Source organism: Arctopsyche grandis, chromosome 11 (assembly GCF_051622035.1).
Source record: "Arctopsyche grandis isolate Sample6627 chromosome 11, ASM5162203v2, whole genome shotgun sequence".
In the NCBI taxonomy this organism is placed as follows: Eukaryota; Metazoa; Arthropoda; class Insecta; order Trichoptera; family Hydropsychidae; genus Arctopsyche; species Arctopsyche grandis.
Genome location: NC_135365.1, coordinates 21,079,827 through 21,101,343, shown reverse-complemented (window position 1 = coordinate 21,101,343; position 21,517 = coordinate 21,079,827). Strand labels below are relative to the sequence as shown.

Sequence of the window (21,517 nt, the reverse complement as noted above, 5' to 3'; positions counted from 1 at the left end):
TATAATATGTCTTTTTTACGTACATACATTTAATAATGTTTAATACACATTGTTTTTATTTAATTGTGTATTTTAGATGCACGTCACTCAGGGTTGGGTATCTTCACCCAAAGATACTGTATTTCCTGAAACTATACCTGAAGAAAGTTCAAGTACTGAAGAAGAACATGTTGTAAGTATTTTTCAACATCTACATTTAATATAATATATAATAGTAGCTATAAATAAACATTTATTTATAATAAATTTTATTGAGGGCTTTACGAAAATATGAGAAAAACAAAACATCAGGTTATATGTACGTCAAAACAGGGCATTTTAGCCTCCTACATTTAATGAAATTCTTGATTTTTTTCAAGGTTTTTTGTATTCAGATTACAGGCAAATATTTTAAAAAGCTCTCGGCAACTTTTATTTTCAAAATAATTTAGGGAACATGAAAAAAATTATGATTCTCTGAAAATAATGCTTTTTATTGAGACTTTTTAGCGAAACGACGACTTTGAATTATCGTTAATCAGTCAAAGCTTATCCTAATCGACCCAAATAAACTTAAATATGTTTGCATTGAGTGTGTATTTTATTTTTTTAATAGAAAAAAAGTCAAAACCAGAGATATATAAAAGAAAACTAGTTTTCGAAATTTTTGTCGACATAAATCGATTTTTTGGTGGTACAGAACAGCATTTTTTCACTATCAGTTTTCCACTAGGTACATCCTTAAGTCCTAAATTCGTATGTATTGCTTCGGCCTAACGTATACATACATTTGTTATGACATTGTGATGATATTCAAAGCTAAGGGAACTGAAATGATGTACTTATTATTATGATATATTTTGAAAGAGTAGTAATTAGTTGAATGGGTATATATTCAGGATCAGCTCTAATGTAAAAATTTGTCTGAATATACCTAACATATGTACACTTGTAAGATAAAAACAGAAATAATGGAAATTTTTCTTAATGTGATGTCGAATATGTAATCTATTACATTGTCTACTATGTATGTATATTTCAGGTTATATTTCGTATACCATCTGTACACAACAATGCTTCAGGTCTTCTTAGAGATCCTTCCATATATACAGCAGATGCCAGTCTTCTTCACCAATCCGGTGGAAAAACTGTATTGGGTCCGATTTCAAGCACTCACGAAACCACCAAAGTACCATTGCCCTCCACAAAAACACCACAGATGCAAAAGATGAGGTAAAATCCACCACATTTCCTTTTCTTATTATTTTTAAACGCTTTTTATTATTACTAAATTATATTCACAATGCATCTTATATCTATTTTAATACATAGCTACTGATCTACTGATCGTTTTCTATTTTACAATTTTATTTTATTTTTGTTAGTAATTAAAGTATTATATTATTCTAATGGTAATATACAGCATAATAGGAAAAAAAGAGCTCAAAAACCTATTTACAATTCTTATAAATGCTCATAATACATCTTATACATAATATTAACTAAAGACTCTTCAAAGTTAACGATCTAAAACAGATTGTATTTAGGTAATCTGTGTTCATACCTGAAAGGTATAGACATTTTGTTGTAATCACCGAGGCTCTTTACTAGTATGGTTATTAGTGATTCTGTTGTAGAATCTACTGGTTAGTTTGTTAGTAGTATCTGTGACAGAATATTATTTTTGGCATGTAGTTTTTCATGTTAGTATACATGGGTGTGCTAATTATTTTAAGGGATTTATTTTGTATTATTTGGAGCTTGGAAAGGTTAGTGTTGGAGGCGTTATTCATAATTATGCGTTATTATAAGTACAGGTTAATAACACTGTTCGACAAATGAAGATTTTTTTTAGTTCAAAGATGAGATATAACTTTTCTTGTAGAATTATACCCAGTGAACACGAATCTGGTAATAAAAAATGTTGATTGGCTCGAGATTCGAAAATATATGTATGTACGCGATTTTTCTATATCTTGGTATTGTTCGGTCGATGTCTCAAAATCTGTCAATTTCCTGTTCAAAATAAATATTGGAAACTATAGTCGGGTATTTTATCTTTCATTTGTAGTACTTTTCAGCTTTCAAATCTCTCTAAATAGTCGTCCAGTTATTTTTGATATTTTTGCACCATTGTAATTGCGGAGGATCCATTTACTTATATTGATGACCAAAATGAGCAATATGGCAAAGTATGAAAACGATCGGATAAGAGGCAAACTTTTTCCTGAATTGTAATCGTAAGTGAAACGTAAAGGAGGTATGTAAAAACAAGTACTATTATTTACTCTTATTTACACGAATCTGAATTGAATTAATAGGGATAATATATTAAATTGTCTTTATATGAAAATTAAAAAAAATTCCACTTAGAATAATCATATTTCGATTATTATTGTGGATTAATATCACAATTAATAACACAAATTCTATTGATAACTGGCTTACCTCGATAAAATAAACGATTTTAAAATAAATTTGAAAGCTGAAAAGTACTACAAAAATACCCGACTATAGACTCCAATATTTATTTTGAATAGGAAATTGACAGATTTTGAGACATCGACCGAACAACACTAGTACGAGCTTTTTGGTCGCAATTTTACCGATTTAAAGTTCAGCACACTTCCAGTTAACCCTTTTAAACGAAAACAAAAAATAATGTGGTCAGAACACTATCCTAATAAACATGTTTCAATAGAAAATACTCAATATAATATAATATTAACAGTGGGGAAAAATCCCAAGTGAAAATACGTAATTTTGACTTTGATTTGAACTGGACGACTACTTAGAGAGATTTGAAAGCTGAAAAGTACTACAAATGAAAGATAAAATATCCGACTATAGATTCCAATATTCATTTTGAACAGAAAATTAACAGATTTTGAGAAATCGACCGAACAACACCAAGATATAGAAAAATCGCGCGATTTAAAAAACACATATATCTCCGAATCTCGAGCCAATCAACATTTTTTATTACCAGATTCGTGTTCACTGGGCATAGATCTACAAGAAAAGTCATATCTCGTCTCTGAACCATTTTCCGTGTTGAATAGTGTATTGGTAATATGAGCACGCGATATAATTTTATTTTATATTGAGTTGATAAAGAACTATGGCGATTAAATATTGGGTATATTGAGGATATACTACGCACATTTCCTTTGAAAAGTTTCGAAAAATGTCATTATTTGATTTCGAAATGTTTCTTTCAGTTCATCAGATAAGGAATCCGTCGATAGTTGTGCTCGATCGCCGCATGCTGCCACTTCGTCGAAAGGAGGAGACGTTCTAGCGGCCACATTCCTAGACGTGGCCGTTTTGAGATGTTTATTCGTATCTCAATGGCAAGAGGAAGGCGTCTACTGGTCTCTACACTACATTTACAACAGGTAAGTTTAATTTAAATCATCGTCACACAGTCCGATGACCCATACTTTGAGACGTTTACATCCGCAGGCTGCGAGACATAAGCGACGATGTGTCAAATCAGAGCCAACCGCGCAAAAGGAGCAATTCGTTACCCATACCCAAGATCGAGGTTTCCATCTACCAAAGTCCGGAATCGAAGAAGCGCGAATCGTTGAAGAATTTCATGGAAGTGCCCGAGTTGAAAGACGTGTCGCCTATAGCCGAATGTCCATTCACAAGCGTTCCAAAGCCCCCAGAAGAGCCTGTGAGCATCCCGAGAAGGGCCAGCGAGAAAGTAAAGAAGAGGAAGAAAATGGCCGATCTAAGAGCGTTCGTCGAAACGAAACTCATGTCCAAATCTGAGAAAGCACTTGAAAAAATCGGACAAGAAGATCCCAAGGCGACCCTCTATGACCAATCTGTAAGCATTCTTTTTTAATTTTCAGCTGTTGAAAGCATTGCTTTTGCTGATTTTAGCTTGAATGTTAATTTTAGGAATACCATCGAAGTCTCGATACGGGAGATGATAGACCAGGTTCGGCGTTGAGTCGCAATTTTCCACCACTTTCTCCAGTTGCAACTCATCACAGAAAAGTAATGGCTATGCCGTCAAATTTGGTGAAAGGAAAAAGCATGCCAAGTCTTAGGTGATTATACATACATATAATTCTAATAAGTTTTTTTTTTAATTAAATAAAAATGCATTTTATCAATGCATACTGTTATATCTATGTGTATCTGTGATACGTACATATACATATAAAGCCTAATATTTACATACATATATTTAATAATTATCTTATTATAATTCCTTCTTCAAAATGAATAAGTCTCTTTACAAATTTTCCACAAAATATGATATATTCAATTATATAATTTAAAAGTACATCATTTTCACAACACAACACAATACAAATCTTACAAGTCCTTAGTATAATATTTAATGTGAATAAAATGTATGTAGATTCTTCCCTTTTTTCTGAAATTAGAAAATATTATATTCTGAATATTTTCCTCGGTAAATATTTACTATCTATAAAACTTACATACTATTTAATTAAGCATGATTTTATAAAAAATATTTTTCAATTATTACAATTTTATAACATAATATAATATTTTAGTGCTGTCTTTCTACATACATATGTAGTCATCCTATAGCCTATATATTAGGCCAGAGCGATAAGCGATTTTTCAATTTTCATCAATGAACCAAGTAGAAAACTTTAGTCGTATCAAGAAAACGTTAAATAAAAAATTTCATTGGTTTTAACCACTTCATCGCCATAAGCGCACCGGTGCGTGCTCTTTCATATTTTAGGCTGACTCGAAATTAATTTTGATTTCTTCACAGTGACATCTAAAAATATCCTGTGATACTAATGAACTTGAAAAAAAGTCAATATTTTTCGATAGTTTGTGATATATTCAAGTGGTAGTGTCAAGGGTTGGCACTAAAAACATGTTATAAAATAATCGAAGCGGTTTGTACAAACACGTGGCGATTAAGAGGTTAAACCAGAGAAATGTAATATTAATAGAAGTGGCTTTAGGTGTTATATTGTTGTCAAGTGACATTCTGTCCACGGACAGATCTAAATAATTTTAGCATCAGTCGTATTTGACGTTTGGTGCTCGACGTATGTCCGATAAAAACTTTTCTGTTTATTTATATTATTCTCAAGATGGGCAAGCATCGGTAAAAATTGCACAATACATTCAAAAACACACAATAAACAACATGGGATACATTTTTATAAGTAAATTGATCCGATTGTATTCCGTGCGATGTAGCGTATTTATAGAGACGTACCGCGTAAAATTTACAACAATTATTTATTCGTAAGGTCCCCTCTATTCTTATTACATCTCTCTGGGTTAAACAATGTCCTGTGCCTCTAATTAATCAATTTATTTCAATAGAAATTCTAAAAAAGTAGATATTTTTCATATGTATATCTCTTTTCAGAGAAAAGTTTCGAACTTTCCACTAGGTCCATCGATGAAAATCTAAAATTCGTATTTTTCGCTCCGGCCATACATACATATGTATGTAGCGGCCTTTACATCTTGACAAGTTTGAATTATTCATCATCTAATCTTGCTAATTATAATCATTATCTTAAGTTATGTTACAATCGTGTTTAAAACGTGCTATAATGATTTCAACATTAACCCCTGGTCTTAAATTGTTGAGTGCTACTACTTTTTATATATACATGCATACATATGTATATTTTAACTGAAATTTTATCTACATACATACTAAATTAATTTAATATATTCACAATCTTATTTTCAATTAAACTTTTCGACTTACATAGTTACAATACAAACTACTGAAATCCTATCTACATATATTTTTTTAAATATGTTAATTGTTTCCGTATTATTTCAACTGATCTAAATTTATTTATAAAATTTAAACCGTTTCACTATCATCACTCTTCTATCTGTCCTATACACAAACAGCTGTTTGATAGACGAGCTGACGGCAGTAGGGTAAGTTGGGCATCAGATCGAATGCTTTTACAATTTAAAAAATTCTATTTAAGACATATATTTTTCATAATGTATTATTACCATATTGTAGTACAGCTTGGCACAATAATTTAAGTTCAGCAGATCATACATACATATACTGCCGTAAATTGTATTATACATAATGTTTGTTATACATAGTTACACTTAAGAATGTTATACCGAATACAGGTCGTTTGTTAAGTTGTTAATTATTTGTCCTTTGATTATATTCAACGGGAGCAAATAATTAAATATATTAAACAGTAGTTATTTGGGAATGGTTTTGAGTTGTTTGAGTTTGAATACCAGTGAATTGGCTTCTTGAAATTCATTAGAATGTACTGCTTCATATACAATATACCTATACATATAATATTCGTAAGTAAATTTAGAGTAAGACATTGTAGAAAGTTATGTTTGACGCTTTTGAATATTGTTTTATTTTATTCATTTGAAAAATAACCACCTATAATAAACATTTTATTTAATAATATAAAAAATATAAAAATTTGTCTATCGATAAAAGAAATCTAAATTACATTTTAGTTTTGCAAAATTTTATATTTGATCATTATTTATATTTTTTACATTTAAGTTGCGCTAGTGATATTTAAAATTTAAAATTGGACTATGTATATATACTAATATTATTAAATTATTTAAAATATAAATAGAAATCTTATCTTGTGAAATGCTATTAAATATTGGCAATTTGTTTATTTGACAGTAAAATACATATTTTTTGGATTAGGTATATTGGAGAGATCAAAACTGAACGTCGCAAGCCATTTGAACTTCAGTATAGTCATCCTCCAGCTACCCAAAATCCCATAATAACAGTTACAGAACATACACCAATACCTTCCCCAGATTTTATGAAAACAAGACAGGTATTTTTCATTTTTTCATTTTTTTTTTTGTACTTTTACGTATACTATATATTTTACTTATTACATTTTTCAAGGGTTCATTGGAGTCCCAGTTGGATTCGGTCAGCATGCAAGGTACTCACATCACACCCGAGAGGAAACCGAGCTTGACCAGGTCCCAAACAGACTCCAACATCACTTACGTCACCGATGAAATTCAAGAAGCGCCTGGTTCGCTTTGCTACATTACGAAAGATGGAGATATTGACTTTTTAGTAATATTGAAGGTAAACGATTCTTCATGTAGTTAAACTTTGGGTATCACAAATTCAATTTTAAATATAAATCATGTTTTGAAATGTTATAGGCTGTGCATTTCGCTGCTATGCGAGACAATCTTTGTTGGACAGTTAGGGTAATAGAAGTTATGTTGAATTTAGTCGAGGTTCTATTAGATGTAGGGGTATTAAAATTGGGTCGTTGCCACTCCCGCAACCATACGGATACACCGTGTAAGGAGACGCAAGCTTCTGCTGAAATGAGTGCTTCCAAAGAAACTAAAGTATGAATTCCATTTTTCGATGTGTTCAAATATTATAAATTAATCATAAGATGAGAAAAATATAAGAAAAACACATTTTAGACGAAAGATGCAAGTTTAATCATCGGTCAGTGTCAAGAATCATCAACAACGGACAAATCTGATCAACGAAGGGACAGTGCAAAGCCAACGGAGACAGCTACATGTCCACATTATTTAATTATGAATATTATTATGCGGTTAGTATTCAAACATATATATTTATTTTTTTACTTTTATATGGTATATTGATGATTCATATTTTCATTTTTAGTGTTATACAGCAGTTGGGTTGTAATCAGGGCTGTGGAGCTGCAGCTAGAGGACCACCAGCTGAATGCTTGAGAGTGCAAGCTCGTTGTTTATTAGGTCGAGCTAGAAGAGCAGCTCCAGTGGCTGCTGCTAATCTTTTACGTGCAGCAGCTGCAAGAAGACCATTGCATAAGCTGATGCCATTCTTGCACGCTTACCTTGCTTTTTGTGTAGATCCCAGCACCTTGCTCTCTCCTCTGAGTATGTCAATATTACTATATACACGTTTATTGTCGATTTGTGTTTATGAATACTGTATATAATATGCATATATTATGATAGATCAAAAACGAACTAATTCTAAATCACCGGACACTACTCATGGTGGATATGCGACAAATTTCGGAGCTGGTCTAGGTTCAGCTGGTGGACAAAGTGTGGAAGGACAAGTTGTCGAATGTATGTTCAAAATCTTGGTGACTCGACTTGTTCATGAAATTAAAGATTTGAAAATACAAGAAGATATTGTTAGTATTTATATTTATTATATTAGCATTACATATAAAAATAGACACAATATTGTGTATATGTTTTTGTTTTCAGGTATTACATAGAGATATTCGCCATTTGATAACATATGTGAAAGAAGCTCATGGTGGTGTTTTTAGAATTGTTGCATTGAGTGGTCTTTTGGATTCGGCAGATAGACCGAATAAATCTGACAATAATTTACAAACTACAAGAGTTATAAGGTTATATTTGATTATAAAAATATAGTACAATTAACTAATAAGACTTTAAATACTGTTTTTTTTTTTTTTTTTTGTAGACCAATTCATAATCATGAGATGGAGGAAAGAGAATCTGATACGGGTGCCGATTCCAGTTTTGTCATAGATGAAAAAAGCAATAGGAAATTTTTGTTTAAAAAAAGGAGTACATCATCAACATGTGCTGTGAGTTTTAATCCCAAATATTTCTTAAAATTTCTTTTGGAACTCACGATTACTGAAAATGTTTCGGTAAGATTGAAGTTTTGTATGTATTGCAGAGCCTTCTGGAGACTGAGCCTTGCGATGACAGCAGCAAAGCAAGCCAAAGTCCTCTAGGAAACCTTCGCAAGAAGCATCCATACCACACTCTAACACCCAGACAAAGTGAACGAACACTTTGCGCCATGGGAGAATCGACAACATCAAATAAATCAACATCATCAAAGTCCAAAAAATTTGGAGGTATCGGTGAGTTTACCATAAAATGTTCAAGATTGTTTGTATCCCATATTTAATTTATATGTCTGATTTAGTGAAATGGTTCAAAAAGCCGTATGGATCAAGTTCTTCGACGTCGTATGGTGATTCTGACTCTCCGCCGAGTGAAGCTCCACCCCATCTCATGAGACAGGCTTCGATGATGCCAATGGGAATGGGTGTTCGAGGACGTAGTAGCTCCAGTGGAATCAGTGGTGGTACAAAAGCTGTCCGAACTTTTCGAAGTGCACGTAGGAGAGTCGAAGATAGGCTCGGAAGATTGGGTTTCAAGAAAGGAAAGAAACGGGATGGTAGCCTCGAAGAATCCCCAGGAAATTGTTAGTTTAAAAATATCGACATTTGTTATTAAATATAATCAATTCAAGATTGTTATATTTAACTTTTTATTTAGTTATGAGTCGCCGAAACTCATCTGAAGTGTGTGAAAATCTTGGTGGCACTGAAGTTGTTGTCCTGAAAGAGAGACGTTTAGTACCCCTGGAACCTATTTATAGCGGAATGTTACGTTTTTCATTCCTTGTTGATACTTGTCAGCCTGGTTCACTACCTGATCCACATCTCATGGCAGCACTGTTGGATTTGGTATGAAAGCTCCATACATGTGTGTTGTATTAGATTTTAATGGAATTGTGTTTAATAGAATTTGATCTTATTTTCAGCCCCATACTCCTGTTGTATCACGCGCTTGCATGTTATTGGAATGTGCCAATTTAGTGCACAGTTGTAACAAAGGACAGTGGCCTCAATGGATGAAAGTCGACATACCCAATATTAGAGCTTCGGTGCCAATTCCCGGAAGAGGTATATATGTAGTTCTATAAGCAATAATTATCTATTAATGTACGTACAATGAACAAATTGAACTTGAAAATATAGTGTTATTTTATTGTATGGCACATTTTTAGTATCATCACATCCAGGTTTGAGGAGACTTCGAACTGCAGGGAAAATGTTCTATCAGTGGGGAGAGGTAGATTTTTTTTGCATATAAAAATGAATATTTGTAAGTATTCTTAATAATAAATATTGTTTAACTTAGGCATTAGCTGGTAGATTAGAAGAAATGATGCAAGAAGATCGACAACACGCTTCTCATGTCGTAACTATGGTGACTGATCCAGAAAAGCAAAACGAACTTTTGAAACAAGATGAAGAAGAAGATTTCTTAGATGAAGGTAATTCATATGTATATTTGAACGAAGTTCTAATAACGAACTAACAATTGAAGCTGAATTAAGGCTTATTAAAAAATAACTCACATTTATCAGTGATGTTTTGATATAATATTATGCCTATATTTATTATCAAAATACGCTATGAAATAATAAAAAAATGTTCAAAATATAAACAAAATCGATTTACACAATTTTTATTTTGTGGAAAAAGATCATATATGTACATATGTATGTCTGATTTTGTTCAGTATTCATTGACTAGTGTCGTGCCTGTTGAAATTTCAACAGTTTCGGAAACAACTTGATAAATGATTTAAAACAAAGTTACAATACGAATAGTAATAATTAATTGGAAACGGAACTGAAACAGAAATCGGGAATCGGAACTGAAACATGAATCTGGATCTGGAACTCAATCAGGAATCCGGATCCAGAACTGAAAATGGAATCCGGAACAGTTATTAATAATATTAGGCAACAGTATATTTCTAAACACATTTTTTTCAAAAATGGGTTTAGAATACACTTTCATATATATAATATCGCTATTTTTCTGTGTCTGTGTGTGTATCTGCGATAACGCTTGCCGTACTACATAATAGTCGTTTCGATCCGACATATACATATGTACGTCACATCTACATAAAACACTGCCAATAAAATGTACGAATATAATAACGAAAGAAAAAACTTCTATATATACTGTTTGCTACCAATGTCTCCACTAGGCAAGTCTCTGAGCATTTAGCGCCATCTATTGAAAATTTATTTAATTAATTATTTATTTGTGTTTTATATTATTTATATGTAGGTAGGTGGGTAGGTTTAACCATTTTTTTTTATTAAACAATTAAATATAAATATTAAATTAAATATATTTAAAAGGCATTTGAAAAAAATACAGGATCGATACATTTCTTTTAATTTTTTTTATTTAATAACTTAATATGCGAACACCCATGCGATGATATTTCATCGGGCACAGCACTAGTATAATATATCGATGCGGTGCAAACGATCGAAAAGCGACAGACAGACTGAACCACAGATTAACGACACGTGTACCTAATGCGTGCGCACTGCTCGCACTTACACTAAGCGAAATCTACCCGAAGTCCCGACATACCTACCCTGTATACGTTCTGTGCTTCTGATACGTTAGTTCCGAATTTTGCCTTATTAAACTCGCCAGAAAGATCCAACTCAATTTTAATAATTACCATTTTAATAATTGCATCTTTGCACATCGAAAGGTTACTCGTCATCTGATGTGCAATTTTTCATTCGTGAAGTCGAGAATTGCGTTTAAAGCAGCCATCCAGTTAATCTGTGGTTCAATCTGTCTGGCGCTTTTCGATCGTTTGCACCAAACCCATAATATATACATACATAGATAATCATTTTCCATTATTTATTTTATTCATAATTCAATATTGGTAGCTTGTGGATTGAATCCTTTTTACAGAACTACTTCTATTTAATTATATCCATGACTGTTAATAATAAATGTGGTAAATCAATCTTATAGCCAGTATACGATTGCCAAGTGGACCGATTGGAGCCGAGTGTCCAATGGCGTTGCGTCTAGTAGCGTGCATGCTTCTGTTGGAAATAACTGCATTCCTGCGCGAAACCTACCAGAACCTGCCGAAGATCAGCTCCAGGGCGTCGGTGAAGGAGAGACCGGCGCCTTGGGAGCGAATTTACAGGTCGTTGGTGCATAAAATGAGCCATAGATGTATACATGTTATATGTTTCTCCCCTACTTAGACATGACTGATTTCAAACATTTTTCAACCTAATCAAAAATAAAGTAAATAAAAAGGGAAATTAGGCTTTCAAATAAATTGACATTGATAGTACACTTTGCACATTTTACACTACAAAATAATATACAGTTAGATATTTCAAATGAAACTCTACATATGTATGCAACTTCAATATGTGTAGGTTGAGAAATGCTTTTAAACCTTGGTTGAACCCAGCATCTTATAAATGTATCTTGTGTGTGCAATCTACATTAAATTTAGATTAATTCAACATTTGAACATATCAAATTAAAATGACTTTATTCAACAGTAATTAAACCAATAATCACAATGAAAAGTAAATGTTAATTTAATCTAAATGAATACGGCTGTGCATCTTGTCCACATTTGATATATTTGTCTTGAGCAGTGGCGTAGCGTGAATTCCTGATGCCCCCCCGCAAAATATTTTAGGCGCCCCCCCCCCCCCCCCATATATTCATATTATTTACTTACAGCAAAATAACTTTCCAAATTAATAATTTATACCTTTTTTACGTATCGGTATATGTACCTATGTATGTATATATCGAAGTACATTAATAGTTTAATCTGGACGACTAGCAAGCAGTGCACAATCTGTTTAAATTAACTGGTGGTGAATTTTCCTTAAAAACCTGTTAATGGTGACAGTGAAAAATTTATAAATTTTATTGGTTTTAATCATATAATTTTGTTTTATTGTTTACACATTGAAAAAATATATACAAGAATAAGAGAATTCTCAGCAAATAGGTCGAAGTGGCACTGACGGCAGTCTTTTAGCCCTATTGGGATGAATTCAAAATATTTATAATAATGTATGTACAAACATATAGTACAAATAGGTTGAAAAATAAGAAAAGTTTTTAAAAAAGTTATTTCAAAAAAATTACGGAACAAATTAAAAAATCCGTGAAAAAGGCGCGCTGCGTGGCGCCCCCCAGATATCGGTGCCCCCCCCGCATTGCAGGGTCTGCGGACGCGGTAGCTACGCCACTGGTCTTGAGCAGCATTCAAGTTTCATTATAAGGCTGGAATTACAGTTTTTTTATTTATTTTGTTGTTATTTTTTAAAACGCATTATTCATCATCATTACATAATCTCTGCGATACATTGTACATTTCAAATGCTTGCCTAAACATGTAAAATTATACCACAACATACGAATGAACATATTACATCATTTTTATTTATTACATACATCATTTTGTTAACTGAAAAGCTTCAATACGTAAAATTACTATACTGCGTAATGAAAACATTCATTTGCTGAGGCTTTTGTGTGTAAAGCTTTTGAAGTTTCACTTGAAACACTCATTTTTTTTGAGAAACTTGAATTGAAAACTTGCTCGTACCATGCCATTGATTGTCGTTTACCCAAGTTTAATTATTTAATATATATATATATATATATTATATTTATTATATATCACTTTCAAGATTAGCTTCTTGTGTACCTTTCATGCTAAATGTACAATACGTACGTCCATTGAATGTATCATGTGTATATGTTTTATAATATAATCTTTATGCATCCATATTCATAGCACGGATTTGTTAATATGTAAATGTTATACGGTTTGTATTTATCTCTTTATATTGAGATTATTTTTTTATTATATTTGTATCTGAATTTTTAATATATTATTTATTTAATTGGAAATTTGGTTAATTCAGTATTTACATATGAATAAGTAAATAAGTATTGAATAGCACATGTTATTATATTCTAAGCGAGTCGTGCTAGTATTTATCGTACGGAATTAATCAAATTGTTCCTATTATTAATGAATTCGAATAATAAGTGCCGCGGGGAGAGCATATCTGAAACGGATGCGCTTTTACCCGCATTGACAGCTAGATGTAATTTATCACTTGCCGTATACTGGATCAGGGAGGCGAACCGGAGATGGAGCATGGCACTGTCCAGCATGGGCCATTCTCAGGCTTCCGCACAAAGCCTGCAGTCCATTGCTGGAGACGCTGATAGAAAAATATCATTTGTGCTGCACGAACCCGAGAACGAATCTGAAGGAAGCAGTAATGCTACGGTAAACAAAAATCAATCAACTAGCAAATTTATTCATGAACACTTTACATACAGATCTCTTCGCCATTAACTGAGGGGTGCAGGGGGTTTAACTAGCGGGGAAGTGGTGAAAAAAAAGTTCGACGCAGCGGTCGGCAGTGGTCAGCAACCAGTTAATGTACATATGTACATGCACTGAAGTTTTATTTTATTTATAACTTTATTTTATTGGACACTCCGCGTGACAGTAAACCAAACTAATAAAGCCATATTAAGAAAAAAATATTTAGCTATACACACTATATTAAACTACAAATGTATGTTACTATAATCAAACCATCATTAACGATTACAATATTTAAATATTAGTAACTTCCACAAGGATCAATTTTAAAGCTGACACTTTAAAATTTAGTTCATTGTTTGTAGTTTTAAACTTAATGTCGATTTCTGAATTTCCTTCAGTGCCAACAAGATATACGTGTGCATTTAGAGGCATCTGTGGCACAGGTTGTCGACCGCTGTAGCACAGTTGTCAGATTAATCGCTCTCCAAATACTAAATACTGGGGTATAAAAGCTTAATTTAAACATATAGAGTATAATATGTACATACATAAGTTGTAGCAATGATATATGCTGGTTAAAAGTTATCTTTTTACTCTCCCCCATTATTTACACAAATTTTAATGTATCCATTGTTTTTTATTAGTATTGTTACGTAGGGGTGGGTGGAGGATCCAAGTAAAAGGCCAACAGTCGTTTCACAGCATTTATTGATGATTCAGGAGATACACGTATTGCCAGTGCTCCGTCCAGAAATGAATTATATCGCCTACGCACCGCCTTATAAAGGATAGATCTCTCAGGACGCCTAATCTGTTTACCTGTTGTATAGTCACGTATTCGGATATGTATTTCCAAGACATTGGGTCTTCCCGTACCGATTCTGAGAAATAACTAATAATGGTCATTGCTTAGCCTAAATGCACTTAGAGTCTAGATATAATCTTTGGAAGTAAGTGCATGCATTTAGTTAATCCGATAACAGATATCCGTTGGTTTAAGTGCAATTCGCTCAATCCGCGGCGTACGTAACAGTATTTTCTTATGTATTGACCGTAGATGTAGAATAACCTACATATGTAGATATGCCATTACATACAAATTTCGTTGGAGATCTTGTCGCCACTAAATTAGGGGTGCGGGGGGTTTAACTAGCGGGGAAGTGGTGAAAAAAAAGGGGAGGCAGCGTTCGGCAGTGGTCAGCAACCAGTTTATGTACATATGTACATGCTCTGAAGTTTTATTTTATTTATAGCTTTATTTTATTGGACACTCCGCGTGAGAGTTAACTAAACTAATAAAGCCATATTAAGAAAAAAATATTTAGCTATACACACTATATTAAACTACAAATGTATGTTACTATAATAAAACCATCATTAACTATTACAATATTTAAACATAAGCAACTTCCACAAGGATCAATTTTAAAGCTGACACTTTAATATTTAGTTCATTGTTTCTAGTTTTAAACTACAATGAACTAAACTAGTGTCACTAAATGAACTAATGTCGATTTCTGAATTTCCTTCAGTGCCAACAAGACATACGCGTGCATTTAGTGACACCTGTGGCAAAGGTTGTCAACCGCTGTTCCATCACTACATACATCGCGCCGATATTTCATTATATGTTAAAATACTACTATAATTGAAGACATTATATATTAATTATTTCTTATAAAATGTGATGCCATCCGCCTTTTTATGTTTTCTTGAGTAATTGTAACACAATTTCACTGAATACGTTGGCATTTTCGAAAAACGTCAATCGACCTTCCGACTTAGAAGCTACCTAGCTACTGAGAGAGAGTGTGCATACACTGTACTTTTTTTTGTGTGTGCATGCACCAAAAGGGTGATCGGCTTAGAGCGTCAGGGCGTATCTATGTATTCTATATCTATGATATTGACAGTTTAAATTTTAAAAGTAACTTCTGATTACTTGGAACTATTTTAAGGCCACTCTTTATATATGTATCTAGTTAATGTTTGTTTAATTCAAAAGTGGTACAAAACTTTCAGGAGAGAGCTATTCATTGGAACAAATTTGCGGTGATAGTTCAATATTCCCAACGCAAGAGAAAGCTGAAAATATTCTGATGAATTTGTTCATGCCACTATGTTTTAGAGTCAGGGCGTATCTTTGTATTCTATATCTATGCAATGAACTTATAAATTTAAAATTCTTTCTTTCAAATAAAGTTCAAGGTAAAATTTATCCACTCATTGTATTAAATTTTATAAAACAGCATAATTTACAAGAGTTCTATCCAAACATTTGGGTTGCTATGCTTTTACTGACACTGCCTGAAACTGTAGCAAGGTCCCAAGCCCAGAAAAAGGAGGATGGTAATCGATTTTTTATAATTTTATACAGGTTTGTCATTCCAAATTGACCCCTTTTCATTTCAAATTAACCTTTTTCATTTCAAATTGACCCCTTTTCAATGTCAATTTGAAATGAAAAACCTGTATAAGGATGTTTAGAAAAATTGTCCGAGGGCGCCATTAGGTGTAAAGCCGGCACTGTGTATTCAAATTTGCTTTATGGTGCGTACGCACCAAGCCAACGAATGGCCCACAGGCCAACTTTTAAAACCAGTAGCGTACAAAATATTGAAATAAAAATTAAATTTAAAAATTGAAATTAAGTATCAAAATTAAAACTATTATTATTATATTAAAATTAAATTCAAGTATCAAAATAAAATTATAATCATTATATTAAAATTAAAATTAAATATTGAAAGTTAAAACAGAACATGCACAATTTAAATAAATTTTCGAGATTGACCTAAAATTAGATCATCAACAATCACATACAGGTAATCCTCGACTTTTGTTTGTCGAAGATGTTTTGACTTACGAAGATACGCACTAAGATCGAAAAAAAATCCAAGAATTATTATTTTTACTTCCCCGTAATGCGCAGTTACTGAGAATATATCATGTATTAGTATGGGTGATCCAACGATTTTTGCTAACCCGGGGTGTTTTTTTGCACATCAAACGGATTTTTTTATTCTTCAATTGTTTCTCTCGTCGAAATAAATCAAGTAATTAAATCATTTCAGAGGTAAAATTTATCGGATAATGTGTGATTATTAATTTTATTTCGACGAAAGAAAAAAAAACCCTTTGACAAATCACCGACATCCGACACCGCGTTTTTTTATGAATTGTTTTTTTTTATCGATCATCCACGTGTAAATGCAGTAACATCTCGTGACGACTTTAACAATATTTTTTTTCGCTCGTATGCAGAGAAATTATAATATTTCTCTGGTTTTAAATGCGGTATCGTCGTAATTCAAAACATTGTTGTAATTCAAAACATCAACGATGATCTAATTTTAGCTCAATCTCGCTCTTTAGCTTGATTTTGATATTTAATTTCAATTTTAAAATTTAATTTTTATTTCGATATTTTGTACGCTACTGCTGGTTAAAAAGTTGGCCCAAAATCGTCGTTGGTTTAGTCCGTAAGCACCATTAAATGAAGCTTGATTTGAACGACTTTGTATTCTTTAGTACATTTAATTGTTTTGTTATATTTAATTTAGTTAGAAGATGGTACTCCAGTGGCAGAGGAGAAGAAAGCTAGAGCTCGTGTCGTCACACCTGCTGGCAGGCCGTTCCTGCTTAGACGGGGTACACAGCAAAGTTCAGGATTGGCTCCTGTACTTGCCCCTGCACATGCTCCCGCTCCCCTGTTACCTGCCCACGCCCACACCCACCCCCATCCACATCCCACTGGATCATTTAAACGCAAATCGCTCAAGCTCAGGCGAAACACCAAAGACGGAAAAGACGTCGAAGAGTGTAAGTAACTTATCCGATTGTTCGGCTGCGAATCGTTAAAAGTGTTGGGCATTATACCGTACTAATACAAACTAGTACCATATTTATAATATTGAATAGCTGTAACAGAATTGATTATACATATGTAGTCTTTCACAGGAAGGCTAAATAACGACGATAACATTACCCCCATCTGAACCTCATTCCGATACATCCTACTTTTCCATTGTTATCCAATGCAGTTTTTTAGTTGATGATTTTTAAATCTTAATACACGTATACGATCATGATAAAGTAGTCGTGTGGTGGTGATGGAAATATATACTCAAGCAATTTCTCCGAGAAGTTCTGCGTATGTATGTGTAGCCGTTCACACGATACTCGATCAGTGACTGGGCATGAACTTTTGGGTCTGTCACTTTTTCTTCAAACACCAGCGCTATCTAGTATTTCCAAAATATACATCTTTTGATGAAACACCAACCGTTTTGAGTATCGAATAGATCTTTTCTTGCAATTCTTCTTTAGGAGTCACATTAATTAGTATACCCAACACTGTTATGCAGATATTTTATTTCTATCTAACAATTTCTCTCTATTTTCCCAACTATTTGATTGTGCAGTATTTCAACGTAATAAATATTTCTATTTTGTATTCATAGCTGAATTTCTCAAAATTGGAAACTATACATACAATTTTGTATATATAAGTACATTTTAAATATTTTATAGAAGTTCAGTTATGATTCTCTTTGTTTTTGATATTATTAAAATTAAGGCTGGATTTTTTTTCTATATTTTTTTACTGATATTTTCACATTCAAGTAAAAAAATTGTTAAATAAAATTTTTTTTTAAATTCATAAATGTACGAACTAAAACTTAAAATTTAGCCTTAAATGTAACGTAAATATGCTTATTGACAAAAATTTTCTTCACAATAAACATATAGTAATACTTACGTAATCTATCAGCTTGTAATTTATTAGCACATTTGTTTCCTGAAAATTAGTACCTTTCTTTATTAGCAAATAAAACAATGCTATCACCGCTTTTAGAATAGAAAAATCGCTTTTATAATATTGTAATAAATATTAAATATAAATAAATAAATCCTCAATTTATAATTGTTTTTAGACATTTTTTGATTAATTGTCTTTAAATTAACCCTAATAAATAATATTTTTATTTATTTTCTATCTGTATTCAATTAATATTTAAATATTAAATACAAAATCAGCGTAGATTAGTATAATAGATTATATGTGTATTTAATTATTGCTTATAAATTGAACAAATGTAATTCCTTGACGTACATATTATAAGTAGCTTTCTACTATACTTTAGTTTTGTATTATTGTTCGGTGTTAGCGTTGTAACGGTACTTTAGAATTAGATTGTAATATTCAACGTAATGTTATAGATCTCGTAAAGCGAGCTGATTCCATTCAGTCGAGGCGAAAAGTAAGCTCGTTGTCCGATAGAAGTGACACTTCAGACGCGGCAGTTACTACCGGAGGAGGTGGCAGTGGTGGTGGGGGAGGAGGAGGAGGTGGAATATCAGGATTTTGCAGCTCTATGGCTGGAGGTGTAACAGCCCCAACTGAAGGCAGTGGAGGTGAAGAAAGTCCAGGCGTACTGAGCGACGATCATGATCATCCTCCGGAAAGTCCAGATAGTAACGACACTGATGACACATCGAAAGGATTGCCATGGATTAAGGTATAATCTCTAATTTTGACTAGGTAATTAGTAATGTTTCACTGTCTTATGTTGCTCTTTTTACAGGTCGTAGTTCAATTTGTCAATTCTTTCAATTACTATTGTTCCCATCAAAACTTCTGTCATCCATTTTGCTACAAGAGGAACATGCGAGCCAGCTCTCGTCTCATCAAATCAGTTAGAAAGGTCGTTTTTGTAAATTTACTTGCTCAACTAAGGATTAATTAAGGATTTGTTTATAATTATAATTTCATGATATTTTTAGATCTATGGTGAGAAATTTGGAGTCGTTGGTGAAAATATGCCATTCGATATTGATTGTGATAAGCAACAATTGAAGAAAGATAGACGAGGCCGTAAGGTTTCTGATCAGACTAGCTCTCAAACTTCGCCTATTAGAAGGAAAGATAGTGTTGGAAAGAAAGACAGGTTTTTATATATTATTAGATATTTTTAATATAATCATTTATATGAACTAATGATTTGATTTCTTTTTCTTAGGTTGGACCGTACAATTATTGATGGACCGATACGAGGTGACTCCAGAGACATCTTCACAGCCGGTCGTGCTTCTAGAAAGACTCCACCTGTGACTGTTGCATCACCTATTCTTAATTATATCAAAGCACAAGTATGTACAAACGAGCAATAATAAATATAATTTTATAATAAAAATAATTTCGATGCTCGCTTCAATAGTGCTTCTATCTCATAGTTTTTCGCTTTAATTTTTTTAATATTATATTATACATATACTCTAGTATTTTTATCTAACATACTTTCAATTTTTCAATGCTGGCTTTGAAATTTTTTCACACAACAACAAATCTCAAAATCGTCTTTCTATTGAGATGCTTTTCTATTTAGGTTCGTAATGCATTCCACTCCCCTTTGGCTTTACTTGTAAAAGGAGCCATGGTAATGTCTGAAGATGCTTTTGCTGGTGCTTTACCAAGTGCATGGACACTGTTACTTGATAGTTGTCAAGAAGTAGCAGCAAGTGCAGCTTCACTCTTCATTCTAGCCGCTGTTAAAACTCCTCACCATGCTGCTGATATAATGTTACAAGACTTACAACACTCTGACCCAAGCATAAGGTTCAATTTTATTTCTAAAAGAAAATCTCACTTCAAGAACATACTTACAATATTTTTCATCACATAACTATATAATCTTTTCACTTTATTTCCATTTTTGTCTAATTTTTTTGATTTTTAAATTTTAAATTATTTGATTTTTAAACATGTACTACACCAATTTTGTTATTTAAAATTTTTCATCTTTTGCAGAATTAATGCTATTTTGCGTTTCCAAGTTATGTGGAAATTACGATATCAAGTATGGCCTCGTATGGAGGAAGGAGCTTCTTTGACATTTAAAGTCCCACCACCAGGTATAGAATTTACACTACCATCGCCAAAGATAGGGATCGAATCTCTTCCTATTGTCGATCCTCCTTGGAGTCCTCATGTAAAAACCAAAGATATGGAAGTAACACTTAATCAAGAACGACATGTTAGTGATTCTTTTTTTTAATTATAGGCTAAAATTTTATCTTTTACATATTAAATTTAATACTTGCAGAGATCTCTAGTGACTGCTACCAAAACTAGAAAAAAGCAACAAACTGAAGCTATAAAACGCGCGTTTCAACAACGAGAAGATAAAAGGCGTGCCGAAAGAGAAGGCTTTTTAATTACAACGATTCCTATCACTAGACAAGCTGCATGGGAGCCTAGTTTGGAGCATCCACAAGATGATCACGTTGAAGGCATTTCAAATAACACACATATTTATTGTTTTTATCAAATTATACCAATGATACTGATTATTTTAAAAATCTACATTCGTTGAATAGATGATGAAGCTGGAGAAGGTCTAAGAAATACTTCACACCATGCTCAAACAGCAAACTCTTTATTTCCGTCTTGTCTCTGCTCCGCTGTGATTCATATTGTCGGTTTGTTAGATGATGCTGCTGTCTCCCAAGATGGTACTGCTGTTTACGAAGTAGCATATCAGGTAAAACACTGCGATTTGGA

General features: G+C 32.7%; 1 protein-coding gene across 1 annotated transcript in view; it reads left to right on the top strand.

Moving 5' to 3' along the window:
* The window catches only part of unc80 (unc80, NALCN channel complex subunit), a 43,971-nt gene that overhangs the window by 9,538 nt on the left and 12,916 nt on the right, over positions 1-21,517 (top strand). Inside the window, 34 exon segments of the mRNA XM_077440536.1 lie at positions 92-172; positions 1,022-1,207; positions 3,175-3,377; positions 3,445-3,841; positions 3,892-4,043; positions 5,869-5,898; positions 6,671-6,809; positions 6,884-7,075; positions 7,156-7,350; positions 7,432-7,568; positions 7,643-7,905; positions 7,963-8,147; positions 8,224-8,372; positions 8,450-8,576; positions 8,672-8,861; positions 8,927-9,208; positions 9,283-9,473; positions 9,551-9,692; positions 9,797-9,861; positions 9,931-10,066; positions 11,595-11,775; positions 13,752-13,908; positions 15,750-15,764; positions 17,547-17,623; positions 17,708-17,775; positions 19,192-19,275; positions 19,363-19,475; positions 19,542-19,661; positions 19,741-19,904; positions 19,977-20,106; positions 20,343-20,572; positions 20,765-20,990; positions 21,060-21,246; positions 21,334-21,497. Of these exon segments, the coding sequence (XP_077296662.1) occupies positions 92-172; positions 1,022-1,207; positions 3,175-3,377; positions 3,445-3,841; positions 3,892-4,043; positions 5,869-5,898; positions 6,671-6,809; positions 6,884-7,075; positions 7,156-7,350; positions 7,432-7,568; positions 7,643-7,905; positions 7,963-8,147; positions 8,224-8,372; positions 8,450-8,576; positions 8,672-8,861; positions 8,927-9,208; positions 9,283-9,473; positions 9,551-9,692; positions 9,797-9,861; positions 9,931-10,066; positions 11,595-11,775; positions 13,752-13,908; positions 15,750-15,764; positions 17,547-17,623; positions 17,708-17,775; positions 19,192-19,275; positions 19,363-19,475; positions 19,542-19,661; positions 19,741-19,904; positions 19,977-20,106; positions 20,343-20,572; positions 20,765-20,990; positions 21,060-21,246; positions 21,334-21,497 (5,358 nt within the window).